This window comes from Medicago truncatula, chromosome 1 (assembly GCF_003473485.1).
Source record: "Medicago truncatula cultivar Jemalong A17 chromosome 1, MtrunA17r5.0-ANR, whole genome shotgun sequence".
NCBI lineage: Eukaryota > Viridiplantae > Streptophyta > Magnoliopsida > Fabales > Fabaceae > Medicago > Medicago truncatula.
The window spans coordinates 13,050,185-13,077,899 of record NC_053042.1 but is presented as its reverse complement, the minus strand read 5'-3'; the positions used below and the strand labels follow the sequence as shown (position 1 = coordinate 13,077,899).

Genomic DNA, 27,715 nt, shown 5'->3' with positions numbered 1-27,715 from the left:
TCCGTACCTTCTTTTATTTACATTGGTTGTTTCTACGACTTGAATTCATGACCTTTCAATCACATGATAACAATTTTACCGGTTGCGCGAAAGCTCCCCCTTTAGAAAGTCCTCTAGGTTGAGGTAAAGGAAATCTAGGGCTAGCTGTCTTGGTGTTGTTGCTGTAATCAGGATTTTATTAATGTGGAAGAATCCTTTGAAAAGTGCAAGGGGACTGAACGTAATCTCAGTTTATGGGTGAACCAAAATAAATATATATATTGTGTCATCTCTCATCCCTTATCTCTTTATTTTCAACATTATTTTTATCCAATCATAAAAAGAGACCAACACAATTGAAACCCCTCTCTTATGTTTTTTGCACCTTCAAAAAATAGTGTAGATTCATATGTATTTATTAATTTCTTTCACAGGTTATATGGATTTCTGTTAACACAAGGGACTAATTTAATGTAAATCAGGTAACCAAAATCCTTATGAATTATTAAATATAGGATTCTTTCAAATTAATAGTTTTTTTTTATCATATTAATATTGTACCAACTTTATGTGTTCCACTTTAACATTATTCGATCATATACTTTTAAGTTATATTATACTCAAGTTATATGATACATAGTGACAATTGATTCTGCAGTTTTTTGCTAAAGGTGGTTTTCCTTGTCCAAACCTACACAAGGCTTCAGATCATTTCTTAAGGATCATAAACTGATTTTGAAATGGTAAGTAAACTTTGAATTTGGGTAATGTTTATTTTGGAGATTAACTTTCTAATTAAGAAAATGCAGTGGAAATCTTGAATATATTTGGAGATTATCATTTAGTTAGGAACTTCAGCCTTCATGGGACTACATAGAGATTTTGTTGGTTGAACAACGTTGGAGATTCGTCTCAGTTCTCGTCGGTAAAGGGTCTGAGCTACAACTGGTAATTCGCATAATCCTTGATTCATGAATATTTACAACGAACAATCGAAGGCTTGAATTTTAATTTCCGATTTGTTTATCTTGATTGTATTTTGCGATTTCCCTTCAGATATTAGCTACGCAAATTTTATCAACCAAACATTGAGGATATGCATTCTGTGTTACAACACACGACTAGAAAATAGTGAAGTTTTAAAATAACATTATTTAACAATGACAAATAGGGCAACATAAACAGATTTTAAAAACACACAACATGCATCACACTAATCATTCTGAACTTTATAAAACTTGTAATGCTTATATCAAATGCATCTTTTACGAATTTTGACCTTAAAGCCATGTTCCATGCGAAGGAGAATAGAAACCCTAGGAATTATTGAGTGACCTTCCACCACCTGAATGTGAAACTTAAATAAAACTGCAGCTGCAACCATTTTCATTTGAAGAAAACTAATATCTTTCCCAAGACAGCTTCTTGGACCTGCATTAAACGCTATGAACTTATAAGACGGCACTTGTATAATTTGTCCTCTATCTGATATCCATCTCTCAGGCTTAAACTCCAAGCAATCCTCTCCCCATATTTGCTCCATCCTTCCCATTGCATACAAAGAATATATTAACTTTGTATTTGGACTAACATGGTCTCCACTAGGAAGTTTATCCGATTTGATAGCACACTTGTGCTGAAATGCTACAGAAGGATATAGCCTTAAGGCTTCACATATGGCTCCATGAAGGTAAACTAGCTTATCAAGCTCTTCCACACCTAAATTAGCGATAAAATTCTCATCGTGTTTTAAACAATTATCTTTGATCTCTTGAATAATTTTACCATCTACCCTAGGATGCGTTGAAACCAGCCAAAAAAACCAAGTGAGACCTGTACTAATTGTTCCATTTCCTGCAACCAAGAGATTGATTGTAGTATCTCTAATATACCTCTCAACCATTTCCCCCTTTTCCAATCCTTCCTCCATTAGATCTTTAAGCAAGCAAAGATGACTATCATCGCTTCTTTTCTCTTCACCACTTCTGTAGTAGTTCAAACATTTGTATATGAATTGATGAAGATTTTCTTTTGCTACCTTGTACTTCTTCTCTTGACCAATCTGTAACCATTTTTGTAGCTTCCAAATACATTTTGGAATATAGTGCCTCGACAAGATCACATCCTCAGTCACAGATATAGCTTTTACATAAGAAATATCTGATATCTCACTGAAATTGTTAGGAAGGCAATTAGGATCAAATCCAAATACAGAAGTGCAAATAATGTCAAAGGTGAACCTCTCAAGAATATCTTGTAAATCAAGTATTTGTACTCCTTTGGATGCATGATCAAGAAATGGTAATAGGAAAATCTCTAACTTATTTCTAATGCATTGATGAAGGAGTATCTCAAAGCTTTTCCTTTTGAGCAATGAATGAAACAATGCTCTCTCTTGTTTCCATTCATTAGAATCTAAATTGAAAATACCAACACCAAGAATTTCAAAAATTTCATGGAAGTCAGATCCTTTTCCATAGTTGCTGAAATTCTTGCTAGTGATGTGGTGCACATTCATGGGATCACTGGTGATCATAAAGTTGGCAATGTTTGTAAACCAAGGTCCTTTAAAATGAAAAGTGCCACCATGATGTTTCAAAACTAAGGTTGCAAAATCATGAATTTTGGATTGATTATGCAAAACGGATGGCAGCATGCCAATTATTGGCCAATTTGGAACAAGTACATTTTTGTTGCGCCTCCATATATTGTATGATATGATGAAGAGAATTGCTACAAATAATGTAATATACTGAAACAAGGTCATAGTACTTACGAGTACCAAAGTGCATATGATTCAAATTTTGTCTTTTGAATGCTATCATGAAGAAGAGGTTGGTATAAGTAATTGATTTGGAGTCTAGAGGAACTCCAGGAGTAACAACGGGCTAATGACCATTCACATAACAAAATCTAAAATATTCAAGCATATGTCTCTCAAAAAAAATTGTATTTATAATGAATGCAGTAGAACATATTCTAATTCAATATGGACGTGCATCAACATCAAGCACAATTTCCACAAAAAAACATCTAGCAAACTTTCGGCCATGACCCACAATAATTCAGACCATGCATGTCCGATCAATTATAATTAAGTATATGGACATGCATCAATCACACTCTAAGCATTTAAATAACAAGAGTGGTTGAAATACGTACGGCTCGATATTTTAAGCTCTGTGCGATCAATTGTAATTAAATATATGGGCATGCATGCAATCAGACCACCAGCTATTAAATACATGATCATGAACTCGTTATTGTTGGCATCGATAGTGTCAGATTTGTTTAGAGAGGTTGGTTGATTGAGGGGTTTTGTTAGTTGTTTTTATTTTTCCGGTTGTGGTTAGGTGTTTCTGATAGAAGTTTATTTGGTTTTATGGTGTTGTTTTAGTTTTTGCTTTTATATTTCATTTTATATATATAATATATAATTTTTCATTAAAAAAAGTTATTACTCACAAGCTTTTGATTATGAGTAATGATATTTGTAGAACCATTTTATGATAATTTTTAAGACAATTTTCTTTTTCGTTCTTTTTATTGGTAAAAAACAATAGAAAGAAAAATGAGAGAAAATAAAAACACAACGAGAGTATGAAAGAGAGACTTGTTCAAAAATTGTATCAAAATGATTGTATAAATATCATTTCTCTAAAAAGGGTAATTTTACTTCTTGCGAAGAATTTTCTAGCGAAAAAAGATGACGACCTTGTTGCTAGTTTTTTATTGTAACTACAACAAACTCTTTCATTTTTTCCACCAATTTAGATCTAATGGTGGCATTCTTTTTGCTAAAGTTTCGTGGTTTTTCTTTACTTCGCTATGAATAGCAATGCCGCTCTAAAAAACAATGTTATTTTAACACTGTTTAAAAATACACCATTTATAACTATTGATTTGACTAAAGAGAAAAAAGAAAATCGTATTTGAACAACTATTTTAGAAAATTTTGATGACAACTTTCCTTTTTTCTCTCTTTATTGATAAAAAACAATAGAGAAAAAGAAAGAGAGAGAATAAGAATCTAATATAAATATGAGAGAGAAGATTTTCAAAAAATTGTCACACTAGAATGAATGATCATTGAAAATTATTAAACAAAGAGCCACTGATATTGTACACGGTGGCAAAGTTATACAATTTTTTAAGAAGTGGCCAAATATAATGAAATAAAATAGAATATATTTTTCTAATATATGTATTATATAATTTTTAGTTCAATTGATAGGGACAATGCATAATGTATGTAGGGGACGGAGTTTGATCCCGAACACACCACTTATTCACCTTAAAAAGTAAATTTCTAACCGTTAGCCCGCTTGACCAGAAAACGTCAGGCTACTTGACCAAAAATATTAAAAATACAACAATATATAATTTAAAGCAATACATTCTACTCATATAAGCAAAATAAACTATATAATATTCCTTATATAGTTTTGTTTTTTTAAAAAAATTCAATCAATTTGTCTTTACAAATTTTTTTGGGTTTTAATTTGTCTTTACAATTATTATTACTAAAAAGAACTCAATTAGAAATAGTTGTTGTTGAAGGGTGGAATGGGGGTGGTGTTGTGGAAGTGTCTGGTCGGGATCTGCATTACTCTTTTACGTTACAACGATGGGGCTGGAGTAGGGTTGGGAATAGGCCAGATCGGCCTACAGGGGCCTACGGCCTGGCCTGGACTGTTTAGTAGATAGGTCTAGACTTAGGCTTTTTACAAAGCCTGATTAGTTAAATAGGCCAAGCTTAGGCTTCAAAAAAAGACTGTTAAGCCTAATAGGCCGGCCTATTAATACTTATTTATTAAAAAATATTTTTTTATATTAAAATAATTGCATATATTAAAAATATAAACATCTTTTTCTCTATCTATTAGTCTCTTAATAGGCTTTGTTGTTATAGGCTTTTATGTAGGCTTTAATCTAGTTGAAAATTACTTGTAGTAAAATAGGCTTTTAAGTAGGCTTTAAGACATGTTTAACCTATTTAGTAGGTTAAATGAACTATTTGATGGCCTTAATGTGAAGTAGGCTTGTAAGTAGGCTTTCAGGCCAGTCCAGGCTTTTAAATAGGCCAGGCCAGGCCTAGAAAAACGGCCTATGATAGGCCATAGGCCAGGCTCAGGCTTGTGATTTATTTCGTAGGCTAGGCTCAGGCCTATCAAAGTCTGGCCTGACCTGGCCTATTCCCACCCCTAGGCAGGAGGAAGATAATTCACTTTCAGGAGGAGATACAACAATGCACTCGCATTCTTGAATCAATTAGGAGCTCACCTAATGGCATGAATACAACTAGGTTCCTCAAAGAGAATGAGCGCCATGCCCGATTGTTTGTACATGAGGAAGCTTTTTGGAAGAAAAGGGCTAAAATGCATTGGTTGAAAGAAGGAGATATGAACACAAAGTTCTTCCACATGTCGGCAACCGCGAGAAGAAAGGTTAAGAAGGTGACGACGCTACAGCAGGGTACAGTTGTTACTAGCTAGAAGGAACTTTGCAAAATTGTCAAGGATTATCTTGATGTTGTGTTTGCTCCTAATATTGGTAACCATGTACACACCGGTGCTTAATATCATTCAGCCTTGTATTACTATGGAGGATAATTTGACACTCAACAAGCCCATTATTAAGGATGAGCTTAAACAAGCATTGTTTCAAATGCATCTGGATAAATCTCGAGGGTCAGAAAGTTCGTAATCCTCACAAAGTGTGAAACCTGTTGTGGCGGATCTGAAGGGGTTGTATCCCAACTCGTACTAAACTGATCCAGTGTCATGTGTCGTGCACTAATAGTTGTCTGTGGCATCATTGTGAGGAGGGAACGGATTGGCATTCTTTCGTTGGTTGTGAAATGCCTAGAGAAAGTTGGTTTTCTGATGGTCTTTCTGCTGTGTTGCTACCAAGGGCTAGCCAATTTCAGTCCCTGCCTGAGCTTATTTTCGATATTTGTTGCAAGGAGAGTGATGATATGGGTGGTTGTGTTGCGGTGCTACTATGGTAGTTATGGGCAGCAAGGAATGATGATGTTTGAAACTCTACTCGTGACACGCCTTTGGGAATTGGGAGGATGTCTTTGAGAAATTGGCAGCAATGGAAACTTGCCCAAGATGTGAGCAGTTCGGGTCGGAATGTAGATCGCCCCTTCCCCGCGAAGATTCGATGGGAAAAACTGCTAATGGCTAGCTGAAGTGCAATGTTGACGTTGCGTTCCATAGCTTCGTAGGAATTTTGAAGACATGTTGTTGCTTTAGGAATGCATATGGCGTGTTTATTATTGGTCATTCGACAAAGATAAATACTCATATATCAGTCCTTGAAGGGGAAGCTATGACACTACAGGAAGCAATTCAAGTCACTATTGCAAAAAGTTGGGACAAGGTCGTATTTGAGACGGATTATCGTACTCTTGTGGATCGAATTTCATCCCGGAGTAGTGGTGCTTCAGAGTTTAATAGACCATTAAGTCTATGTTAGATTTATTTTTCAACTTTGAGGTGAAGTTTGTTAGGCATCAAGCGAACATGGCTGCTCATACCATTCTAGGGCGGCATGTTCATAGCCTAGTCCCCATGTTTTTGAGATTTGTCCTCCTTGTATTAACTCTATTTTATTTAATGATATCAATTAATTTTTGACATAGAATCTTCCATCTGCATCTTTTTTCTCATTTCTTTCAATCTAAATAAGTGATTCACATATATCTAAGTATTTTCTTTTGTGTTTTTTCGTGATTTCATCGTCTGAGTGCGTATTTATGTTGTTCGTTGTCTTGTGCAGCGTTGTTTGATTCTGCATCTTGTTTATTGAAATATGTTCCATCGATCACAAATTCAATCAATGATTTAGGAGGCAACGTTGCAGATCCGAAGACATGAGTATTCTAGTGATTTAGATTTTATCATATTATTTGTAAGCATTTACCCTTTGTATGCTATAAATTGGGTTTTGTGAGATTTTTCGCAGATTCACCCTTTACTTTTTTAGCGATATTGATTATGTTATTGTATCTAATATATTCTATCAACTTAAATGAATGAGTATTGTTTTGCTTTTGTCACTCGAGTAGCGTTACATGACTCAATTACATCTTTATTAGATATTCTAAAAAAATTATTAGATATTCTAAAAAATATATTAGATATATTATTTTTCATCAATCTCAAATTATTCGATATATCATCTTATCTTAGACAAATATACTTTTAAGTGGGTGGAGCCTCAATTAAAATCCTAAAATAATTAATTATTAGGTTGAGACCTCTAATACCATAATTATAGTGCAGTTATTTTGTTAACAATGTTGAGTTTCGGAGAGAATAATACACCAATGGCGGCTAGGCGGGTTTCGTCAATGACACATCTTGTTAAAAGACTACTAACATAAAAAGTCCAATAACATAAAGCCTCAATAAACTTATTATTATCTAATAATAACACCTCTCCCTTTAAATTTACGATGCATCAACACAAAGCATCTAGAGTTCGTCAAACACACAGAAAAAAAAAAAAAAAAAAAAGCATACTTAACATAAACTAAAAACACATTATTCTAATAATACCACTCAAGTGAAAGCCTATTAAGTTTAACGTTGTTAGAATTAACCTTGAAAAATAACCAAACCAATTTATAGCATAACCAATATGCATGGAGAGGAGCAACGTAGAGAAACCATCGTAGAGAAAACCAAACCAACTGAGAGAAGTAATCAAATAAAAGAACTAACAGAGAGAAGCAATCAAACACAAGAGTCAATAAAAACATGATCAATCAAATAGAAGAATCAACAAGAAGATCAGGTCAATGAAAGAGAAGAACCAAGGTAAAGAAGTAACATAGGATTTCATATAAATATTTAAGGCTAAAATATATTTTTGGTTCCTGCAAATATGACGAGTTTGAGTTTTGGTCCCTGGTAAAAAAAAATTGAAATCCATCCCTACAAAAATTTTGGTTTTTTAAAATAGTCTTTGGCCCCACTTTATTGATGATTTGGCACATTTATGCCTACGTAGCATTCGCTGACTGTGTAAGTTTGCACATTTGGCAGCCATGTGGTAATTATTTTAGTTTAATTTCCAGTTTTTTTATTAATTTCATTTTTTTTCAATTTTTTATTTTTATTTCGAAAATATGTTTTTTGTTTTTTAAATAATTAAAATGAAATCAGTTACACGTGGCTGCCACATGTGCACAATTAAACAGTCAGCAAGTGACACCTATGCAAAAATAAGACACATAAAAAGAAAGTGGGCCTAAGGACCTTTTTAAAAAACAAAAAATTTTGCAGGGATTGATTTCAAAAAAAAAATTTACAAAGGACCAAAACTCAAATTCGCTATATTTGCAGAGACCAAGAGAATATTTTAGCCAATATTTAATAATACCGAATGGACTAGACTACGTATATAAAAAAATCCAATAACATGCATGAGTCCAATAACTTTATTATTAAGATTAGAGTTTTTCTATTCACACCCTATATATTTCTGCATACACCTAGTTTTTTTAAAAAGTTTTTTATAATATCAAAATTGTCCTTTTATATAAATTTTCTTAAAATCTTGATTTCATTTATTGTCACTCTAAAATTTCACTCTCTTTCACCCACCAACGATCAAACAATCCTCATGTTCAATTAATCTCTATGGAAGATTAAAGAGTGAATCAAAAAATCTTTCATTCATACTCGATTGCATATAAATAAGTGAATTTTATCTTCTTTTTCAATAACGCTGGTTTCAATTTTCTTCTTTTTGTTCAACTGCAGTGTACGACAGTTTCAGTTTTACATTGTTGAGGTTAACTTAAATTCAGTTTAAGTAGGTTCATGTAAACTTAGTTTACATAATCTACTTAAATTTAGTTTACATAACCTACTTAAACTGAGTTTAAGTATGTGCACTTAAAATCAGTTTACATTACCTACTTAAACTAAGTTTACATGTACCTACTTAAACAAATATTACATATAAGCATTGAACAAGGTTGAACTTTTAGATGTACGCTTAAACTCAGTTTACATGACCTACTTAAACTTATTTTACATGACCTACTTAAACTCAGTTTACATGAACTACTTAAACTAAGTTCACATGATCAGTTTAAGTATGCACACTTAAACTTAGTTTACATGATCTACTTAAAATAAGTTTACATGTACATACTTAAACTGAGATTACGTAGAATCATTGAACAAGGTTGAACTTTTAAATGTACACTTAAACTCGATTTACATGACCTACTTAAACTGAGTTTAAGTATGTACACTTAAACTCAGTTTACATGACCTGCTGAAACTAAGTTTACATGACCTGCTTAAACTAAGAAGGATTTTAGAGAGTAACCAAGAAAAAAGAAAGATGTTTTTTGAAAATTAATTTTATAAAAATGTAATTTTGTCATTTTGGGATGCAATCAGGATTAAACATGTCTAATTAGAAAAACTCTTAAGATTATTATTATACAAAAATATAAACATAAGACAAAAAGCACATGCTAAATTCTTATACAAAAATATAAACATAAGACAAAAGCACATGCTAAATTCACGTGTGTGCCTTTTTCAAAAATGTATCACATGCAATGCTAAGTTCCAAAAACAAGTAATAAATTAAATCGATGAGAAATTTGAAATTGGTCTTCACTTCTTTATACTACTATAAATAAATACACGGGGAGATGTAATTAATCCTCCAAAACACACAAACAATATACTCATTAAGCAAATAATGAAGTTTATTTATTCACTTATCATTTCCTTCCTCCTTTTTGCTTTCATCACCACCAATCTTCCACTAGCTTTCTCATATGATGATGGTAGATACATAATGGACTCAGATATGTGGCCCGTTCATCCTGACGGTCATTACGCCTTGATACCATCGTTTATGGGCATCAATATTGGAAGAGTATATCTAGGAAAAACTGGTGATTCAACATGTCCGGTTACTGTCTTAGAACAAGATTTTACTAGTGAAAGAGGTATACCATTGAAATTCAGCGTACCAGGAGACCCTTATTATGGTGAAATTTTTACAGGTAAACCAGTTGATATCGAGTTCGTTAGGAAGCCTGATTGTGTTGAATCTTCAAAATGGTTGATATTTGTTGATAATGTTATTCAAAAATCTTGTGTTGGTATTGGTGGTCCAGAAAACTATCCTGGTATGCAAATATTGAATGGTACGTTTCTTATTCGGAGAAATGGTGGTGGAGTTCGATATATTTATAAGTTTGTGTTTTGTGTTAATGGATCTACTACTAATTGTTCGGATATTGGGTATTATAAGATTGGTGAGATGGGAGGACGATTGATTTTGAATGCCAAACAAGCTTCTAGTTTTTTGTTTGTTGAGAATTATTCTTATAAAGATAAAGATGGAATTATTAAGTCCGTTGCTTAAATATCGACTTTGCTATCTAACTTGATTATGCAAGATTTGGTCCTTTTCTAGTTTTGATGAATATTGTACTTTTCCAATGCAAGCTTTAAGTTGTATTAAGTTTTTTTTTTTTTTTGAGAGGTTAAGTTGTATTAAGTTGAATAAATATATTGTTGTTGTTGTTCATGTAATCTTTTTTTTTTTTTTTTTTTAATTATTCTATATGATCAATATATACATATAGAGATTTGTTAAGATACATACTAGATTTTATGCAGGTATATTTTAGCAACATGCGTCATTGGGTGTACTTAGTCACTTTTTAGTTATGACATGCTAAAACACTCATTCTAAAAAATAAGAGGTATTCTAGCAAATGCTTGTGGAAGTTGCTAACTTATACGTACTTCAAAAATATCTTTGAAGTACCAATTACTGGCCATTTCGGCATAATTTCATCCCTATTTCGTCTCCAATAGTGGATGTATATCAAGAAGAGGATGCCTAAAAATCCTCCAATACACTGAGTCATGCACGTTTTCTATTTACTAAAGTGTGTTTCAAATTGTTTGTGTCTATGATCCATGCAAAGAAAGTAGAGGATAGTATATTAAAAAAATGTACATGTTTTACACTTAAATATTTTTTAGTGCATGAAGAGAATTAAAACTTTTAAATGCAATCTTAATTGACTTGCCTTCTCCTCCCAGTGTGGTTGAAAGTACCAATAAATTATTCTGCTTAGTTTAGTATATAGATTGTTGAAGGGTAGATCAAATTTCCTTTTATGATACAAATGGTGGTCTAGTAATTATGGTTCATGGGTGGCTACCATAGAACAAACTAAAAAAATAATGAAAATTTGTTTGTTTTCATAAAACCCACTTGTACTATGCAGTAGTTATAACTTGTGCTTAAATATTTTAACTCAAAAAAGTGTGAACACTATCTTCTTAATCTTCCTGTCACAGTCATATGCTAGAGTAATGCTCTGAAATTGCACTTAATCGCTTTCAATTAGTATAGGCGCGTCACCTTCACACCTATGCTCGTGTGAGAGACAGAGTACGGGATCTTCAATACGTGAAGCTATAACAACAAGATCTTTTATCGAGTAATAGATATATACTAATAGTTGTTCTATTATTTAAAATGTTTTAGAGGGAATAAATTAGAAGAGAGATCGTTAAATTCACGTGCAAGGCTTTCGTAACATACAGCATAGCTGAATAAATTAATCATTTGAAGAAACATGTTTTTAAAATTATGATGTATTATATTATTGTTGCTTGGAGAGGTGGTCCTCTCCAATAACTTCAAAATATAAAAGCAGTTCAACTTAAAGCAGTTTATTATTACATTGACAAATAATATCTAAAATAGAGAATAACATAACAATGTTTGACAAAGAACAACAATGACTAATAGGTTATAGGAGAAAATATATGTCAGCAATCGCTCGGAGAGACTTCAGTCAAATGCATCTTTTAGTGACTTTAACCTTGAAGCCATGTTTCATGTGAAGAACAAATGAAAGCTTTGGGGTTACAGGGTGACCTTCCACCACCTGTATGTGAAACTTCTGTAACAAAGCAGCTGCGACCATCTTCATTTGAATGAAACTAAGATCTTTACCCAAACAACTTCTCGGACCTGTATTGAAAGCTATGAACTTGTAAGATGGAACATGTATAATGTGTCCTGTCTCTGATACCCATCTCTCAGGCTTAAATTCCATGCAGTCTTCTCCCCATATTTGTTCCATCCTTCCCATAGCGTACAAAGAGTACAATAACCTTGTATTTGGACTAACACGCTCTCCACTAGGTAGTATATCGGATTTGATTGCACATATATGCTCAAAAGGTACAGGAGGATAAAGCCTCAAGGTTTCACATATAGCTCCATGAAGGTACACTAGATTATCAAGATCCACATCTCTCCAAGGAGTCTGATTCTCCTCTTGTGTGGGCCAGTTATCTTTTATTTCTTGAATAATTTTGGCTTCCACAATAGGATGAGTTGAAACAAGCCAGAAAAACCAACTGAGACCTGAAGTAACTGTGCCATTTCCTGCTAAAAAGAGAGAGAGTGCATTGTCTCTAAGATACTTCTCATCCATTCCCCTTGTTCCATATTCTTCCTTCATCAGTGCTTTTACAAAGTCATCAATTTATTCACTGCTGCTGCACTTGCTTTGCTCTTGTTTGGAAAATGTTATACCTTCATACAAGAAACGGTCAAGATTTTCTTCGGCTTCCCTTAACTTCTTTTCTTGACGAACATGGAGCCATTTTTGCAGCTTCCAAAGATAACTTGGAATGAAGTGCCGGTACAATATCACCTCATCTATCACAGCAAGAGATTTTTGATAATCAATTTCTGTTAGCTCATTAAACTTGTTTAGAAGGCAATTAGGATCAAATCCAAATGCAATAGTGCAGATGCTATCAAAAGTGAACCTACTCAAGGCATCCTCCAGGTCCACCTGAGCACCTATTTCAGATACATCATTAAGAAATGGTAGTAGGTAGTTCTCCAGCTTTTTCTTCATAGTTTGTTGGAAGAAGTTCTTGAAGGTTTTCCTTTTAAGAAATGAATGAAACATTGTCCTCTGTTGTTTCCATACGTGGGAATTAGAATTTAAAATACCATCTCCAAAAAAATCAAAAATTTCTTTGAAGTTGGACCCCCTTCCGTAGTTGCCAAAATTCTTGCTCGCAATGTGTTCAACATTCATTGGATCACTGGTACCAATAAAGCTTGTGTTTGTGAACCAGGCTCCTCCAAATCTAAACGTTCCTCCATGATGTTTCAAAATTAAGGTTGCACGATCATGGAAATTGGACAGGTTACACATAAGCGCCAGTAGCATACCAAATATTGGCCAATTAATTGGTACAAATTCATCTCTATTGCGTCTCCAATAGTGGATGTATAAGAAGATTAGGATGGCTGCCAATCCTCCAACACACTGAATAGTGCACATTTTCGATTTACTAAAATATGTTTTGAATTGCTTGTGTCTATGATGCATGCAGAGAAGCTACTGAATAATGCACATTTTCGAATTGCTTTAATGAATTTGATAATTAACCATTTCAAACGCAAACTTAACTTACTTGCTTTATCCTCCTCAGTGTGGAGACTGTTAGGTGTATGACAGTTTTTTAGATTCAATCTTACAAAAAAAATTAGATTCAGTTAGGTGCATGACATTTAAGTAGGTAGTTGAAAGTAAGAATCAAATATTATTTATAGTTTAATACAGATGGTTTATGACTATTGTGTTAATAGAAAACAAAACTAAAAATTATGCAAATTTGTTTGTTTTCAAAAACCCACTTGTACTATGCAGTAGTTACAACTAGTGCTTAAATATATTGCCTCAAGAAGGTGTAAACATTATCATCTTAATCTTCTTGTCACAGTCACATGCCATAGTAATGCTCTGAAATTGTTCTTAAACTGTACTTAGCTCTCCCACAAATTTTGTTCAATTAGTCCTTAATACGCATTGCAAATAAATTTCCTAGACAAAATTGGTTTGAGTGGCTATTAGCTGGAGTCTTTTAACCATATGTCTAGGGTTTGAATCCTTACGATGAGAATAAAGTTGCATCTGTTGGGAGAGAAGTATCCCCTTGACTTGTACTTTATATTATCGGAGGATTATGGCTACTAACTGTGTAGATACGTGGTCTGTTCCCAGAGAAAAATAAAATTGGACAATGTATTGGAAAATGCTACCCCAAAATGGAAATGATATTTGTCCTGAAAATTTACTCGTGAGTGGATCACGAAGGAAACATGTAATTAGGTGGCACGATTCTAATTCTACTTCTCACCGTGTTTTCTGGCCAATACAAGATTTAATTAAATGGATTAAAATTCTCGACTCCTTCGTGAGAATATTATCACTATATTGAGACCTCTTGTTACTGCAATTCACTTTTACACTTTCACACATACATGATTCACTTCATTGTTTTGTTATCAAAAAAGAAGAATAACAGAAAAAAGAGAAAGTGAGAGAGAGAGAGAGATATTAAAGTATGTTATGGAGTATTCAATTATCACTTAGTTGTGATTTCACATTCACATTAGTTATTTCTATTTCAAATGGTAGAGCTATATTGCTCAACAACCAAAACTGAAAACTAACTAACTGTAAAAACAGTTATAAAACTCTATCTCTAATATTACTTGTTTTTCGCGTTTGGAAAATGTTATGCTTTCATACAAGAATCGTTCAATATTTTCTTGGGCTACCTTGAACTTCTTTTCATGACCAACATATGGAGTCATTTTTTCAGCTTCCATAGATAATTTGGAATGAAGTGCTTGTACAATATCACTTCCCCTATCATAGTTAGAGATTTTTTATACGCAATTTCTCTAAGCTCATTAAACTTATTTGGAAGGCAATTAGGATCAAATCCAAATATAATGGTGCAGAGGCTATAGTGAACCTACTCAAGGCATCTTGCAAGTCCACCTGAGAACCTGCTTCAGACACATCATCAATAAATAGTAACTTTCTGACTAGTATGTTGGAACAAGTTCTTGAATCTTTTCCTTTTGAGAATTAGTCTTCTTCTGTTGTAATTAGAATTTATAATACCACATTACCACCTCCAAAAATATAAAAAATTTCATGGAATTAGTTGGACCCCCTCTCATAGTTGCCAAAACTCTGCTCATGATGTGGATAACGTTCATTGATCAGTTCAGTGGTAATAATAAAGCTTGTGTTTGTGAACCACCGTCCTTTAATTTTGGACAGAGGAGATAAAAACGTCGCTAGCATACCAATTATTGTCCAATTTGGCATAATTCTATCGCTATCCGTCTCCAATAGTGGACAGATATGAAAAAGGGGATGGCTACAAATCCTGCAATACACTGAATCTTGCACATTGCAGATTTACCTAAGTATGTTTTGACTTGCAATTGTCTATGATGTATGCTTATAAAATGTGTACATGCTTTACAATTTTATATCCTTTAGTGCATGAAGAGAATTAATCATTTCACGCCTTGAAGTGTTGTACTTTCCCACGCTTACTATATTTCTTAGAATGTATAAACACAAATGCAAACTTAATTGACTTGCTCTCTCCTTGGTGTGGAAGTGTTAGGTGCATGATATTTAAGTGAGTCAGTGAAATTAACAATCAATTATTAAGACGCAATAACGAGATTTTACTTAAAAAGATACCGTATACTACGTGTTTAGTTTAGTATATATTGTTGAAGGGCATCTGAAATTTTCTCTTTGGGTACAAAAGCCAAAAAGATTGATGATCTAGTAATGATGGTTCCTGGTTTAACAACTTAGCACAATACCGTTCACTAAATTGAAAACAAAATAAAAAAAATTTATGAATTTTGTTTTGCTTTTATAAAACACTGGTATTATGCAGTACGTAGATCTCACTTGACGACTTGAGCTTATATATATCGCACCAAAAATTGTGATTACTAACTCTAATCTTCTTGTCACAATCACAAGCCAGATAAACCATTGACTGTGGTAATGATCTGAACGGTTTCTAATCTATATCAAGTTCTGCTACGAAGTTTGCTGAGTTAGTCCTAAACAAGCTTTGCAAATATATTTCCTAGGTTTGGTCCAAGTGGCTATTAGCCTGGGTCGGTTTAACCATATGTCTCGAAATCGAATACTGGTGATGAGAATAGAGTTGGATCTGTTGGGATAGGAGTTATTACTTCAAGAGATTAGTCCTGCAGCTACCGACTATGCTGATACCCTGGTTCCATTCCTGAGCTTAAAACAGAAATCCTAGACAAAATTCTGGAAGATGCTACTCCTAAATGCTGGTGATAGAATCATGAAACGTTCTCCAAGAAAATGTTCTCTCATCAAATTTATAACTGACGATACTCATTCCAATCCTTCATCAATCTTTTAAAGCATCTTCTTGAATCAAGATTATCAAAAGTGAAGATTTGGCTAACCTTTGGGTTCTATAAATGATGAAAATTGATAATACCACAATAACATTCAAATTTCTGCGAGTCTAACATGTTTAATATATAAATATAAATGTATCTAAATAAATTTTTAGCAGACTTCAAATTCTATTCACTACCAATGTTGAAAAACTTTTACATAGACATGCATTCCATTATTTACATAACAATAGTCATGAAGCCTAGTGAATACATGACAGTTAATGAACTTTGTAGATATTGGGGAGAAGCATCCTTTTTGCTAACACAATTAATTAGATTATAATCAACACATGAAAGTGATGCTTATAATTGGCACCTCATAATATAGTTATAGGTCACAAAAACATAATAAAAACATTAACAATTCAAAATAATCAGGGTGTGTTAATTGGACCATATATAACAATATTTAATGATGACAACTAATCAGAAATAGGCTAAAGGAAACACAACATATATCAAATGCATCTTTTAGTGACTATGACCTTCAAGCCATGTTTCATTCCGAGGGTAATAGAAAGCCTTGGAGTTACAGGATGACCATCCACTAAATGTATGCAAAACTTCCATAGTATAGCCGCGGCAGCCATCTTCATTTCAACGAAGGTGATATCTTTACCCAAACAACTTCTTGGCCCTGCATTGAAAGCTATGAACTTGTAAGACGGTACATGTATAATTTGTCCGCTTTTTGATATCCATCTCTCAGGCTTAAATTCCATGCAGTCTTCTCCCCATATTTTCTCCATCCTTCCCATTGAATACAAATAGTATAATATCCTTGTATTTGGACTTACATGGACTCCACTAGGAAGTATATCAGCTTTGATTGCAAACTTTTGCTCGATAGGTACAGGAGGATAAAGCCTTAAGGCTTCACATATAGCTCCGTGGAGGTAAATTAGTTTATCAAGCTTTTCCACAATTGAAGTAATCAAGTTTTCATCATCAGATAGACAATTATCTTTCATCTCTTGAATAATCTTGGCTTCCACAACAGGATGACATGAAACAAGCCAAAAGAACCAACTGAGACCTGAACTAACTGTGCCGTTTCCCGCTAACAATAGATTGACTGCAGTGTCTCTAAGATACTTCTCACTCGTTTTCCCTTTTCCCGTTCCTTTCAGTATCTCTTTTATCAAGTCACAGTCGGAATCTTCCACTTCTCTAGTGCTGCTGAATCTGTTTTGCTCTTCAAGTTTGGATAGTATGCATTCATGCAAGAATTTGTCAAGACTTTCTTGAGCTACTTTGAGTTTCTTCTCTTGACCAATTTGGAGCCATTTCTGCAGCTTCCATACAAAAGTTGGAAAGAAGCCCCTGTAGACTATTGCTTCCTCAATCATAGAAAGAGCTTTATGATAAGTGATATCTCCGAGATCATGACTGAAATTGTTTTGAAGGCAATTTGGATCGAATCCAAATAGGAAAGTGCAGGTGATATCAAAAGTGAACCTTGTTAAGGCGTCATGCAAGTCCACGTGAGCTTTTACTATGGATGCATGATCAAGAAATGGTAGTAGGAAATTCTCAAGTTTCTTCTGAATTGTTTGTTTGAGAAAGTTTTCAAAGTTTTTCCTTTTGAAGAATGAGTGAAGCATCGTCCTCTCCTTTTTCCATTCATCGGAATCAGAATTTAAAGGTCCAGCTCCAAAAGTTTCAAAAGTTTCTTTGAAATTAGACCCTTTTTCGTAGTTTCCAAAATTCTTGCTTACGATGTGGTGTACATTCATTGGATCGCTGGTAAGGATACCAGTGGAGTTTGTGAACCAGGATCCTTCAAACCTAAAAGTGCCACCATGATGTTTCAAAACTAAGGTTATATAATCATAGTAATTGGAAATATTATGCAGAGTCGATGGTAGCATTCCAAGTATTGGCCAATTTGGGACGATTGCATTTCTGTTGCGTCTCCAACTATGGACAAATAAGAAGAACAGGATTGCTACAAATGCTCCAATGCACTGAATAATAAACATTGTAGATCGGCTAAAGTATGTTTAAAATTGTGTTTTTGTCTATGATGCAAGTATAGCAGGTAGTAGATTTTTTTTCATAAAAATATGTGTACATGCTTTACACATTCATATATAGCCTTTAGTGCATAAAGATTTCGCACGTAATGTTTTAGGTGCATGACATTTTAGTTGGTAGCTGAAAGTCAACAATCAATTTTTATGTTTCTATTAAATATCACTTCAAAGATATATATTTAGTAATTATTGTAGAAGGGTTGATTAAATTTTCTTTTTTAGTGTAAACCTGTGCGCAATTGTGGAGATCTTATATTCTTCGAGCGACGTAGGATCACTATGCGGAAAATCTCTCTTCAATGATTCTTAATGCTATTAGATTTTCATGACTTTGATTCAAACACAAGACCATTAGTTAAACTAATAGATCGCATGTTATCTCATTCAAGCGCTCTTCTACAAAATAGGAATTGATGTCTAGTCGTGATGGTTGACTATAAGCCAACTTCTTAGCACAAACCATTGGTTAAATACAAATCCCAACAAAAAAAACTTGTAAAAATAGGTTTGTTTCTTCTACAACCAACTTATTTATTATGCAGTAGTTACAACTTGTGTTAAACGCATTACTTCAAAATGGATTACCGTAATCTTCCCTTCACAATCAGGATTCAGAGAGGTCTTTTATTTAGCAATTGCTTTACTCTGAAATGGCTCCTAATCAACATCAAGCTCTCCCACAAGTTTGTTGAATTAGTCACAAACAGCATTGCTAATCACTTTCTCTAATTTAACGATCGAGTATTATCAAGTGCATTAAATATAACGAGATCAACTTCTTTACTGTTCTTGGCTGATTAATTAAATATGTTCTAAAATTTTATAATTTCTCTATTTTTGTGAATCAGTTAGTTAGTTAGTTGGTAGCTTTTTCAGCTGGCATAGACCTTTCTTGTGAAAATACGTTCTGCTATATTGCAATGGAGTGTCTAACATAGCTTCCACTAATGATTTAATGCTGACTTAAAAACATAAACGTATTGAAAATGAAGTGGGAGATAAATCAAAAGTTGAACTTCACTGTTGCAATCCGTTGTCTCAACTCCTTCTTCTGCGGCTGGTTTATCCCAAGAAATTCAGGAACATAACAGCCGTACAGATGCTCACCACATTAACATGAATTTAGAGGCAGAACTAGCTTCACAGAATTTGAACCATCCAACACAAACGTTACCTGCAGCTGACACACTAAGGACCTCGAGTCATTTTGATATGAACCTTTCTAGTGAAGTGGCGGAGCCAGTAGACTCCTCTCTTCATCAGATACCCTGCTCTCTAGATGGTGATACCACAACCTGCAGAGCACAAGATGGTTTGGTTGATCAACCTCTTGCGCTGCACAACTCATTTGATTTACTTTTTCTTGAGAAGGATGTAGTTTCTGGTGAGGCTTTACCTGAATATTTGCATACTTTGGAAGTGCCTGGTGCTGTCACCGACCTTTCCAAAGATATTCCAGCGGAAGTTGCTCTTTCAGAGGCTCCTCCTAAACCAGTGGCGTATGCTTCTGAGCATGATAGGTCCCCAGTTTCTAGGGGTCACTCCTCTGATAAACAGATGAGGCAGAATGTTGGGAGGGTGTCATTCCCCAACCCTTCGTCCCTTTCTTTTGAGCAGGGTAGCATTGATGCTAGAGTTGTGGATTCAGACAGGTTAAAGGCTTGGGTGGATACTCCAGTACTTACTCCTATGCCGCAACCTATAACTACCAGCTATGCTAATTTGACAGTTGACAAGCTCCCTTCAAGCCAAATCTTGGTTCTTGCTTCCAAATCCTCCTTCCATTCTGCTGCAGCCTTAAAGAGTGTGCAGATTCTTTCCAAATTTTGGGAGGATGAGGTAGAAAAAGTAGAAGATGTGATGGAGGACACTCTCAGCCATGACAAGAGACTTGAGATGGAAGACTTTCCAAGTCTATCTGAGAGCACTAAGACAGAGAAAAAGAAGAAGAAGCAGGTGAACAAAGTGATGCCTTTTAGCTTTAACTCAGCCGAAATGAGGACCCGTGCTGAAAAGAGTACCTCCAAAGCCGCCTTGACAAATACAGAATAATTGGTCCAATTGCAAAAGTATAGATGGGAATGTTAATACTTTTGTTCAAATTTTCATAGAGAGGGTAGTCTTTTAGCTGTTGTTTGGCCTAGAATGGTCGTAGTTTGACTAGTTTTCTGTTCAATGGTTGTATTTGACACCTCTTTCATTAGGCCTTTTCATTTCTTGGGATAGACTCGGTTTCTCTTTTCATAGGTTTTACTCTATGTATCTCTGTATTGGTTCGGGCCTCTGCTGTCTTTTATATTTTATTGTTTTTATCAACAAAAAAAAAAGTGGGAGATAAATTAATCCATACCATCTACGGTTGACCAAGATTGTAATTAAATGAAAAACTAGGTCATGTTAGAGTAACTTAGGCTTTGTTTGGAAGTTTAGAGGGGAGGGGAGGGAAGGGTTTTGGAAAAAAGGAAGGAGCAAGTGGAAGAAATTGAAGACATTCGGAAGAGAGGGCTTTGGAGGTTAATTTTTTACTCCTTCCTAATAAAAAATCCCCCTCATTTAGGGGATCTCAAAAATTGTATTGGGGGAGGGTTTTTGGGGTTATGGATGGTTTGTATGAATTTTTCAAATTCAATCTATGTTGTTATAATATTCTTAAAATTAAAAGTATATTAATCATAAGTATTAGTTTATCATTTTCTAAAAAAACTGTTCTTTCAAAAAATGTGAATTTTTTGTCCATTTCTCTATATATTTCCAACCCCCCAAAACCCTCCCCTCCCTTCCCCTCCAAACTTCCAAACAAAACCTTAATATGTTAACCGATCTTCTTCAAAAAAATATGTTAACCGATTAGCTAGACTACACTCAAGTGGTTAATGAATTTCAGTTAAAATTTGATCCATCAAAATTATATAACTTAAATCCCTATAGTTGAAATATTCATAAGTTAAATCCCTTTTTAATGAAGATGGAGACATGCGAGCCCTAACTTAATATATTTATTCATATTTCAATTTCTATTTATCTTTTTTTCTATGATTAAGAATCAAACTCGCTATTCTGATGTTTATAACACTCATAGAATTTACGCACAAACCACTTGTGTTGGAATGTAATGGTTAAGTTTTCGATTATCATTTTGTGTATAATAAATAGTATAGGTTAATGTTACGCACTAGACTCAGATGATATCTCTGTGTATATATGTGTTCCAATGAGACTCCTTCAGCCCCTATATATATGTAGATTTCCTATGCTTAATGTCATCATGAATAGTTGGTATGCCTAAAAGATAAGAATCAGGTAAATTAGTTTTAATATTGCTAGAATTGTGAGAGTATTAAGTGGTTATTACTTAAGCCCCAGTTTTGTTTCTTATTTCACTCATTGGACTAAAGTTGGTACCCTGTTGTTATTCCTTCAAAATTTTGCTTCTTAATATTACAGTTACTGAGGCAACATTGAGAATCAAATTGTGCCCTGAATCAAATGACTATATTATCTAGCAAATCGACGCAACAGCTACCTTCCCAAAACTGCGGGCATTCCAATAGAAAACTTTTAATATATATATATATATATATATATATATATATATATATATATATATATATATATATATATATATATATATATATATATATATATATAATATGTCTGTGTGTATGTATATATTGGTGTATATACCCGGCGTTGCTCGGATTAGATATAAAAGTATGAGAAAAATTTTGCATGTATGATATTAGCATACAAAATTCACCATTGACTGATATGAGACGAATATCTTAATGGATACACACGAATATAATAAAATAAATTATATTTTAAATACTAATAGATTAATAGATACACATGCATATGAAATTAATTGGATTTAGTTTTTTTTTAGGGAAAAAATTAATGGGATTTAGTAAAATTATCAACACGTATAAGACAAAATAAATATTTTTTAAGTATTTGGACTCGCAGAAATCCGTACACGTTAGTAAAATTAGGCAATTGTCGTAGTACTTAAATAAAAAAAATTCTCTTCATGAAATAAAATATAATTGGATTTCCTAATTAAAGATTTTTGTTTGATTAGTAATTTGTTGTCAAAGTGAAAGTGTACGCTATAATATTTTTGACTTATCAAAATAGAAGGAATAAGTATAAGAGGTGTCAACTCAGTGGTAAGAACTTGACTTTGTAACTTCAAGAGGCGTTGTCCAAATTTGACATAAAACACTTATAAAATGTTCTTTTTGCCACAATTGTTATTAATAAAACTTAAGGAATAAATTCTACGTAATTTCAATTATTTTGTAATAATACATTTTTTTATATAAAAATCATTTTATACATTGATATTTGCAATGTTTGTAAATACCTTAATATTCACTAATACTTGTCTGACGGATATTCATACAAATGTGAGAATGACATAAATATTATTTTTATCAACTGGGAGCGTTAACTACTATGTATAGCTGTGTACATCCATTATCATCTGTGATAATAGTATAATAACAACAACAGTAACAACAGCAATATTATAATAATAATAATAATGATGATGATGATGATGATGATCATAATAATAATAATAATAATAATAATAATAATAATAATAATAATAATAATAATAATAAATAACACTTCCATTAAAAAGAAATAATCTCAAAGTATAAAGAGGAAAAAAAAAGTAATGTTTGAGTCCAAAGAGTAATACAAACTTTACAGTAATTGATTAAAAATTGATAAATGTTTATTTGACATTAAAAATAATTCAATAAATTTTTGTTAATATATAAGGAAATAAATATCTAAGAAGAACAGATGAAAGAAATTACATTGATAAATTTAGCTCTTTTGTTGCTTGACAAATTAAGTGGGGTGTATTGGATTAAGATTTTAACAAAAGCACACGGCCACACGTTCTACATACTCTCATTTTAACTCAACTGTTAATATGTGTTAATATGTGTTTTAAGCTTGCAAACAAGCAAGTCCTACATCGGAAGTGTTGAGACGAATAGCGAAAAAGATATCTATAAAAGGAGAAGCTTGAGCCATTCTTGAGGTACAATGGGAATAGGAATTGACAATAATTAATTAATAATAGTCTGTTTTCCTACGGCGGCAGTTGTTTGTTCCAGCAGAGAACTGTGACGGCACTCTCTTGTTCTCGTCGCAACGTTGCTGTTCAGTTCGCTGTTCTTCCTGCATACAAGCCTCGGTAGCATCCTAACCTTATTCGGTGGTCTTATAGATCACTGTCGACTCTAAGCCTGTCAAGGGTTGTGAAGTGGCTTTGTTTCGTTAGTTGGTGGTATTTGCTTCCAGATTTTCCGCCTCCGTGTCAGAGGTTCACTATTATTGGTTTCGGTTGTGATATTGTAGACGGATTTCTAGTTTGTTGTTTCGAAACCCGTTAGGGTCTGTTATTGTGCTTGTGGTGCTCAGTCTCATTGATTGTCCATCCCACACGATCTGGCTATCGATGTGGTTCTGGGTTGCTTTGTGTTGATTTGGCTTGAAAAAGCGTTGATGCCTATTGTGGTTGTTATTAACAGGGGTTGTTGGAACGTGCATTTGACCGTGTTGGCAGTCGATACATTCATTGTATCGATCCAAGTGAAGACTGACACCAATCTATTTTGATCTTTGAATTCGTTTTGTTTAATGAATTGTTGGGGTACAAATTGTTTGGGACTCGAAAGAGTTGTTAATGCTTGATGTTGATGGTGCAGGGAGTTGATGGTACGTGATCTGTTATGTGTTGACAGCTCGTTCATTAGCCAACTTATAGACCTGGTTGGTGCTCGCAAGCATCGTTTGTTAGAATTGACTAGGGTTGAATTGAGTGTGCTGTATTATTCGTTGTATTTTCTGTTAGGGTTCATGCACTTGAATTCACTAGGTTAGATTTTATGTCCCTTGTATATGAGCACTTGATAATTGTAGGCTTAAAATTGGATGTCAATTTCGTTGGAACGTCATCTCTTCCTTACATGTCAATTTTTTCTTGCTTATAAAAAAAATATTAAGAGTTTTTGAGCTACTTTTGTTCTCATTTACGCCTTAGTTAATTTTTATTTTTTTTTTTATATTCGAAATTAAAGTTTAAGCAACTGTCTCTTGGTTCGTTTGATTGGAGCCGAACCAAGCTTAATCGAACAGTTTGTGAACTTAATATGAGTCGAATTCGAGCTGAATAAATAGTTTATGATAAACTAAAGTTGAGTTTTGAGCCGAGTTAATTTTTATCGAGTCGAGTTGAACTAAATTTGACTCAGATAAACTCGTTTTCAGTCCTAATTCTAGGCAGTGATAATAAAAAGAAGTAAGAATAAGCAGCTTCAGTTGATATGTTCTTCTTTTATTAAAAAATAAAACAGGTATGTTTGTTCATCAAACAGAGTAATTAAAATTCGTTTTCATAAAGTTCAGACGTTTGTGCTACATTTTGTTTTCATTCCAAAATTGCGATCTTGCTTGGACTCGTCAATTTCCTTTATTCATGTCACATTAGATCATTTAGGTGTGTGTTTTTGGTCTTGTGTTCTCGCTTTCCCCATACCTATTTATATTATCCTCCAAAGTCAACCAACTTTTCTTTATGCATTCGTTTTCTTTATTTTGGGATACTTTTTGAAAACTAATACTCAAATTGTTAACTCTAGTTTACCTAACAAACAAAATGAATATATTTAAATTTAATTTTTTATTATCTCAATTATACCTTTAAATAATTTTTTCTATAATAAAGATTGTTGTTGGTGTTATTGAAATGGATAATCATGTTTAATTTGGTTTGTTATAACTAAAAAGCAACAAACATTTATATTTTTAGTTTTAATCAAAATAAAAAATTTCATAAAAAAAAAAAAAAACATAGTTTATAATTTACAAATTTATTTTTATGCAGTAAAAAGAGCGGAGTGTCCGTCTTTTCGCTAGTATTTATAGTGATAAGCATAAGAGACAAAATAATCATGATTAAATTTGCAACTATACGCTTGGACATATATTATTTTTAAGGATGATGACTTTTCAATTTGACAACCGTTTCAATTAGTTAGGAAGAAATCATCAATCGTTTATTATTTACTATTAACATCTTTCTCTAATACTGCCATCATCAATTTCATTTTGACAAGTGTTTCAATTAGGTAGGAAGAATTTATCGACGATTTCAATTTCTTTTGACAATTTGATTATTATCATTAGTAGCGTAAACAATTCATTAAGCAAGGAATATTTTTAAACAAAAAACCAAAAGTAATCATAATCATTGGGTGATAAGAATTAATGATTTCAAAAAAGTAACAATTAAGGTAAAACGATTTCAAAAGAGTAACCGCTAAGGTATAATTAATATTGCTGGATTTTTTAGTTTTATCGGTATATCTTGAATTATAGAGACTTTTTTTTTTTTTTTTCTGTTTATTAATATATCCGCTCAGCCTTTAAAAAGTATAATGACTATCATTGATTTAATCTTTTATTATGGGAAGATCTTAATGAAGAGTCAAAAAAATAACGAAGAAGGAGTCTTGTCGCGACAACATCCTCTCACCTGATTATCAACAATGTTCCAAAAAACATAGATCATATTCATTTAATATTACAATTTCATTTTCATCCAACAATATTCCCAGCTACGTAGGCCGTATTAAAAACGTGTGACAAACTGTAATCTTATTATGTAAGAAATATAAGAGATTAAGATTGCATCATTTTCTTAAAGTTTAAGTAGCACATAAATACATTTTAAATAAAGAGCAAGCAAGAAACTTAACAAGAGAAAAAAATATGTCATTCTATAAAAGTTATCACTGAGTTTCTATGAGTATTAGTCTAGGTGACATAAGTTTAATTAGTGTGTGTTTGGTATGGCGGTGGCGATAATTGATTTTGATAGAATGGAGTTTGAAAGAATTGATTTTGGTTAAAAGTGAGTTGAGTGTGAATTGATTTATGTTTGAATACGCTTATTAAAAGTGATTTTTATGAGTTGATATTGTTTGGATAGTTTGAATAAAAATTGATTTTGAATGCGTAATGACGAAATTACCCTTTTAACTGTGTTTAAAATTAAATATCTCATTCTTAATTTAGATAATCATTTGAATTTATCTAAAATCATAAATGGATTTTTATTGGTTCACAAATTTATTTTAAAACAATGTCAGTTTATGAGAGTCTTTTTTTAAAAAAAATAAAATAATCATTTGACATATTTTTAAAGAAAAACGTTATTCTGATTATAAAAAAACTCGATTAAGCTAATGGGCTGGGTTAGGTAAGAAAATATAACATGTCAAATTAATGCTTCATCTCTAACCTAAATAATAAAATATGGCTGCAGCCTAAAACATGAAACAGGGGTTACATATAATCAAAATTACATAACTGCACATGACTATGAAAGGGGCAAAACTGGTAAATCAAGTTGGTTTGTTGCAGAATGGATTACATGAAACGCTGAAGCTTGAAATTCCTGCTTCTCTCAAACCTGCGTTTAGCTTAGAAAAGTGAAATACTAGAATTGCTTTTTCTTTTGTCCAAACATCATTGAAAAAGGTAAACTCTATTTGACAATTCAAACTGGCTTTTGGATGGCAAAAACGCCATACCAAATAGGTACTTAGTCTTTTATCTTATGTCGCGGCTTGGTTAGGTTTATTTCGTTTGATAAAATAAAAATCATAAACTGAACTGTATCGTGAGATTGAGTAAAAAAAATATTTGAATACATCCAAACAAAATGTGATTTTTACACTTTTCAGTTTAAGTTGATTTAATTTACGATTTTTCTATTGAATTGATTCGGTTTTGAACACCCCAAAACGTAAAGATATCTAACAATGGCAATATCACCGGGTAGCAAAATTTCCACCCCAAACCAATGGCAATATCTAACTGTAGATTTCACCCAAATAGCACATGTCCATTGTAGAAAATATCTAGTTAAGTGCATAAACCCTAAATATGATATTATTGCTAAAATCACATGAATTAAGAAAGTTGGTAGTAGTATTAAATTTGTTTGTAATTACTTACAATTTTGTCCTTAAGAGAGAGTTAGTTTATTTTTATTTTCGTGGTCGAGGTTCGAACCTCCGACCTTGCATATATTATGCATTGTCCCTACCAACTAAGCTAAGCTCACAAGGACAGAGAGTTGGTTTATGTTTTCAACATAGTATTTATTGTTGATTGTAGAAAAAGATGCAAAATAAATATGAGCATTTTGATAAATAAATAATTAATATAATATAATTGAAAATAGCAAATGAGTCTTATAAAAAGAGACAAACAAAATTTTCTCAAAAAAAGTCTTATAT

At 32.9% G+C, this 27,715-nt stretch overlaps 4 protein-coding genes across 4 annotated transcripts; 1 reads left to right on the top strand and 3 right to left on the bottom strand.

Annotated features, from left to right (window-relative positions):
- Positions 1-1,155: 1,155 nt before the first annotated feature.
- LOC25482733 (alkane hydroxylase MAH1) lies at positions 1,156-3,022 on the bottom strand. Its single transcript, XM_013611326.2, has one exon. It carries the CDS (start codon positions 2,744-2,746, stop codon positions 1,232-1,234), a length of 1,515 nt encoding a protein of 504 aa, XP_013466780.1. The 5' UTR covers positions 2,747-3,022; the 3' UTR covers positions 1,156-1,231.
- Positions 3,023-9,658: 6,636 nt separating this feature from the next.
- On the top strand, positions 9,659-10,557 carry LOC25482732 (kunitz-type trypsin inhibitor-like 2 protein). Its single transcript, XM_013611325.3, has one exon. It carries the CDS (start codon positions 9,718-9,720, stop codon positions 10,390-10,392), a length of 675 nt encoding a protein of 224 aa, XP_013466779.1. The 5' UTR covers positions 9,659-9,717; the 3' UTR covers positions 10,393-10,557.
- Positions 10,558-11,704: 1,147 nt separating this feature from the next.
- On the bottom strand, positions 11,705-13,545 carry LOC25482731 (alkane hydroxylase MAH1). The gene is given in 1 exon segment (XM_039832570.1): positions 11,705-13,545. A coding segment is annotated over 1 exon segment (1,563 nt). The 5' UTR covers positions 13,409-13,545; the 3' UTR covers positions 11,705-11,845.
- A 2,947-nt stretch (positions 13,546-16,492) lies between these two features.
- LOC25482730 (alkane hydroxylase MAH1) lies at positions 16,493-18,502 on the bottom strand. Its single transcript, XM_013611323.3, has one exon. The coding sequence runs from the start codon at positions 18,330-18,332 to the stop codon at positions 16,809-16,811; it is 1,524 nt and encodes a 507-aa protein (XP_013466777.1). The 5' UTR covers positions 18,333-18,502; the 3' UTR covers positions 16,493-16,808.
- Positions 18,503-27,715: the final 9,213 nt, after the last annotated feature.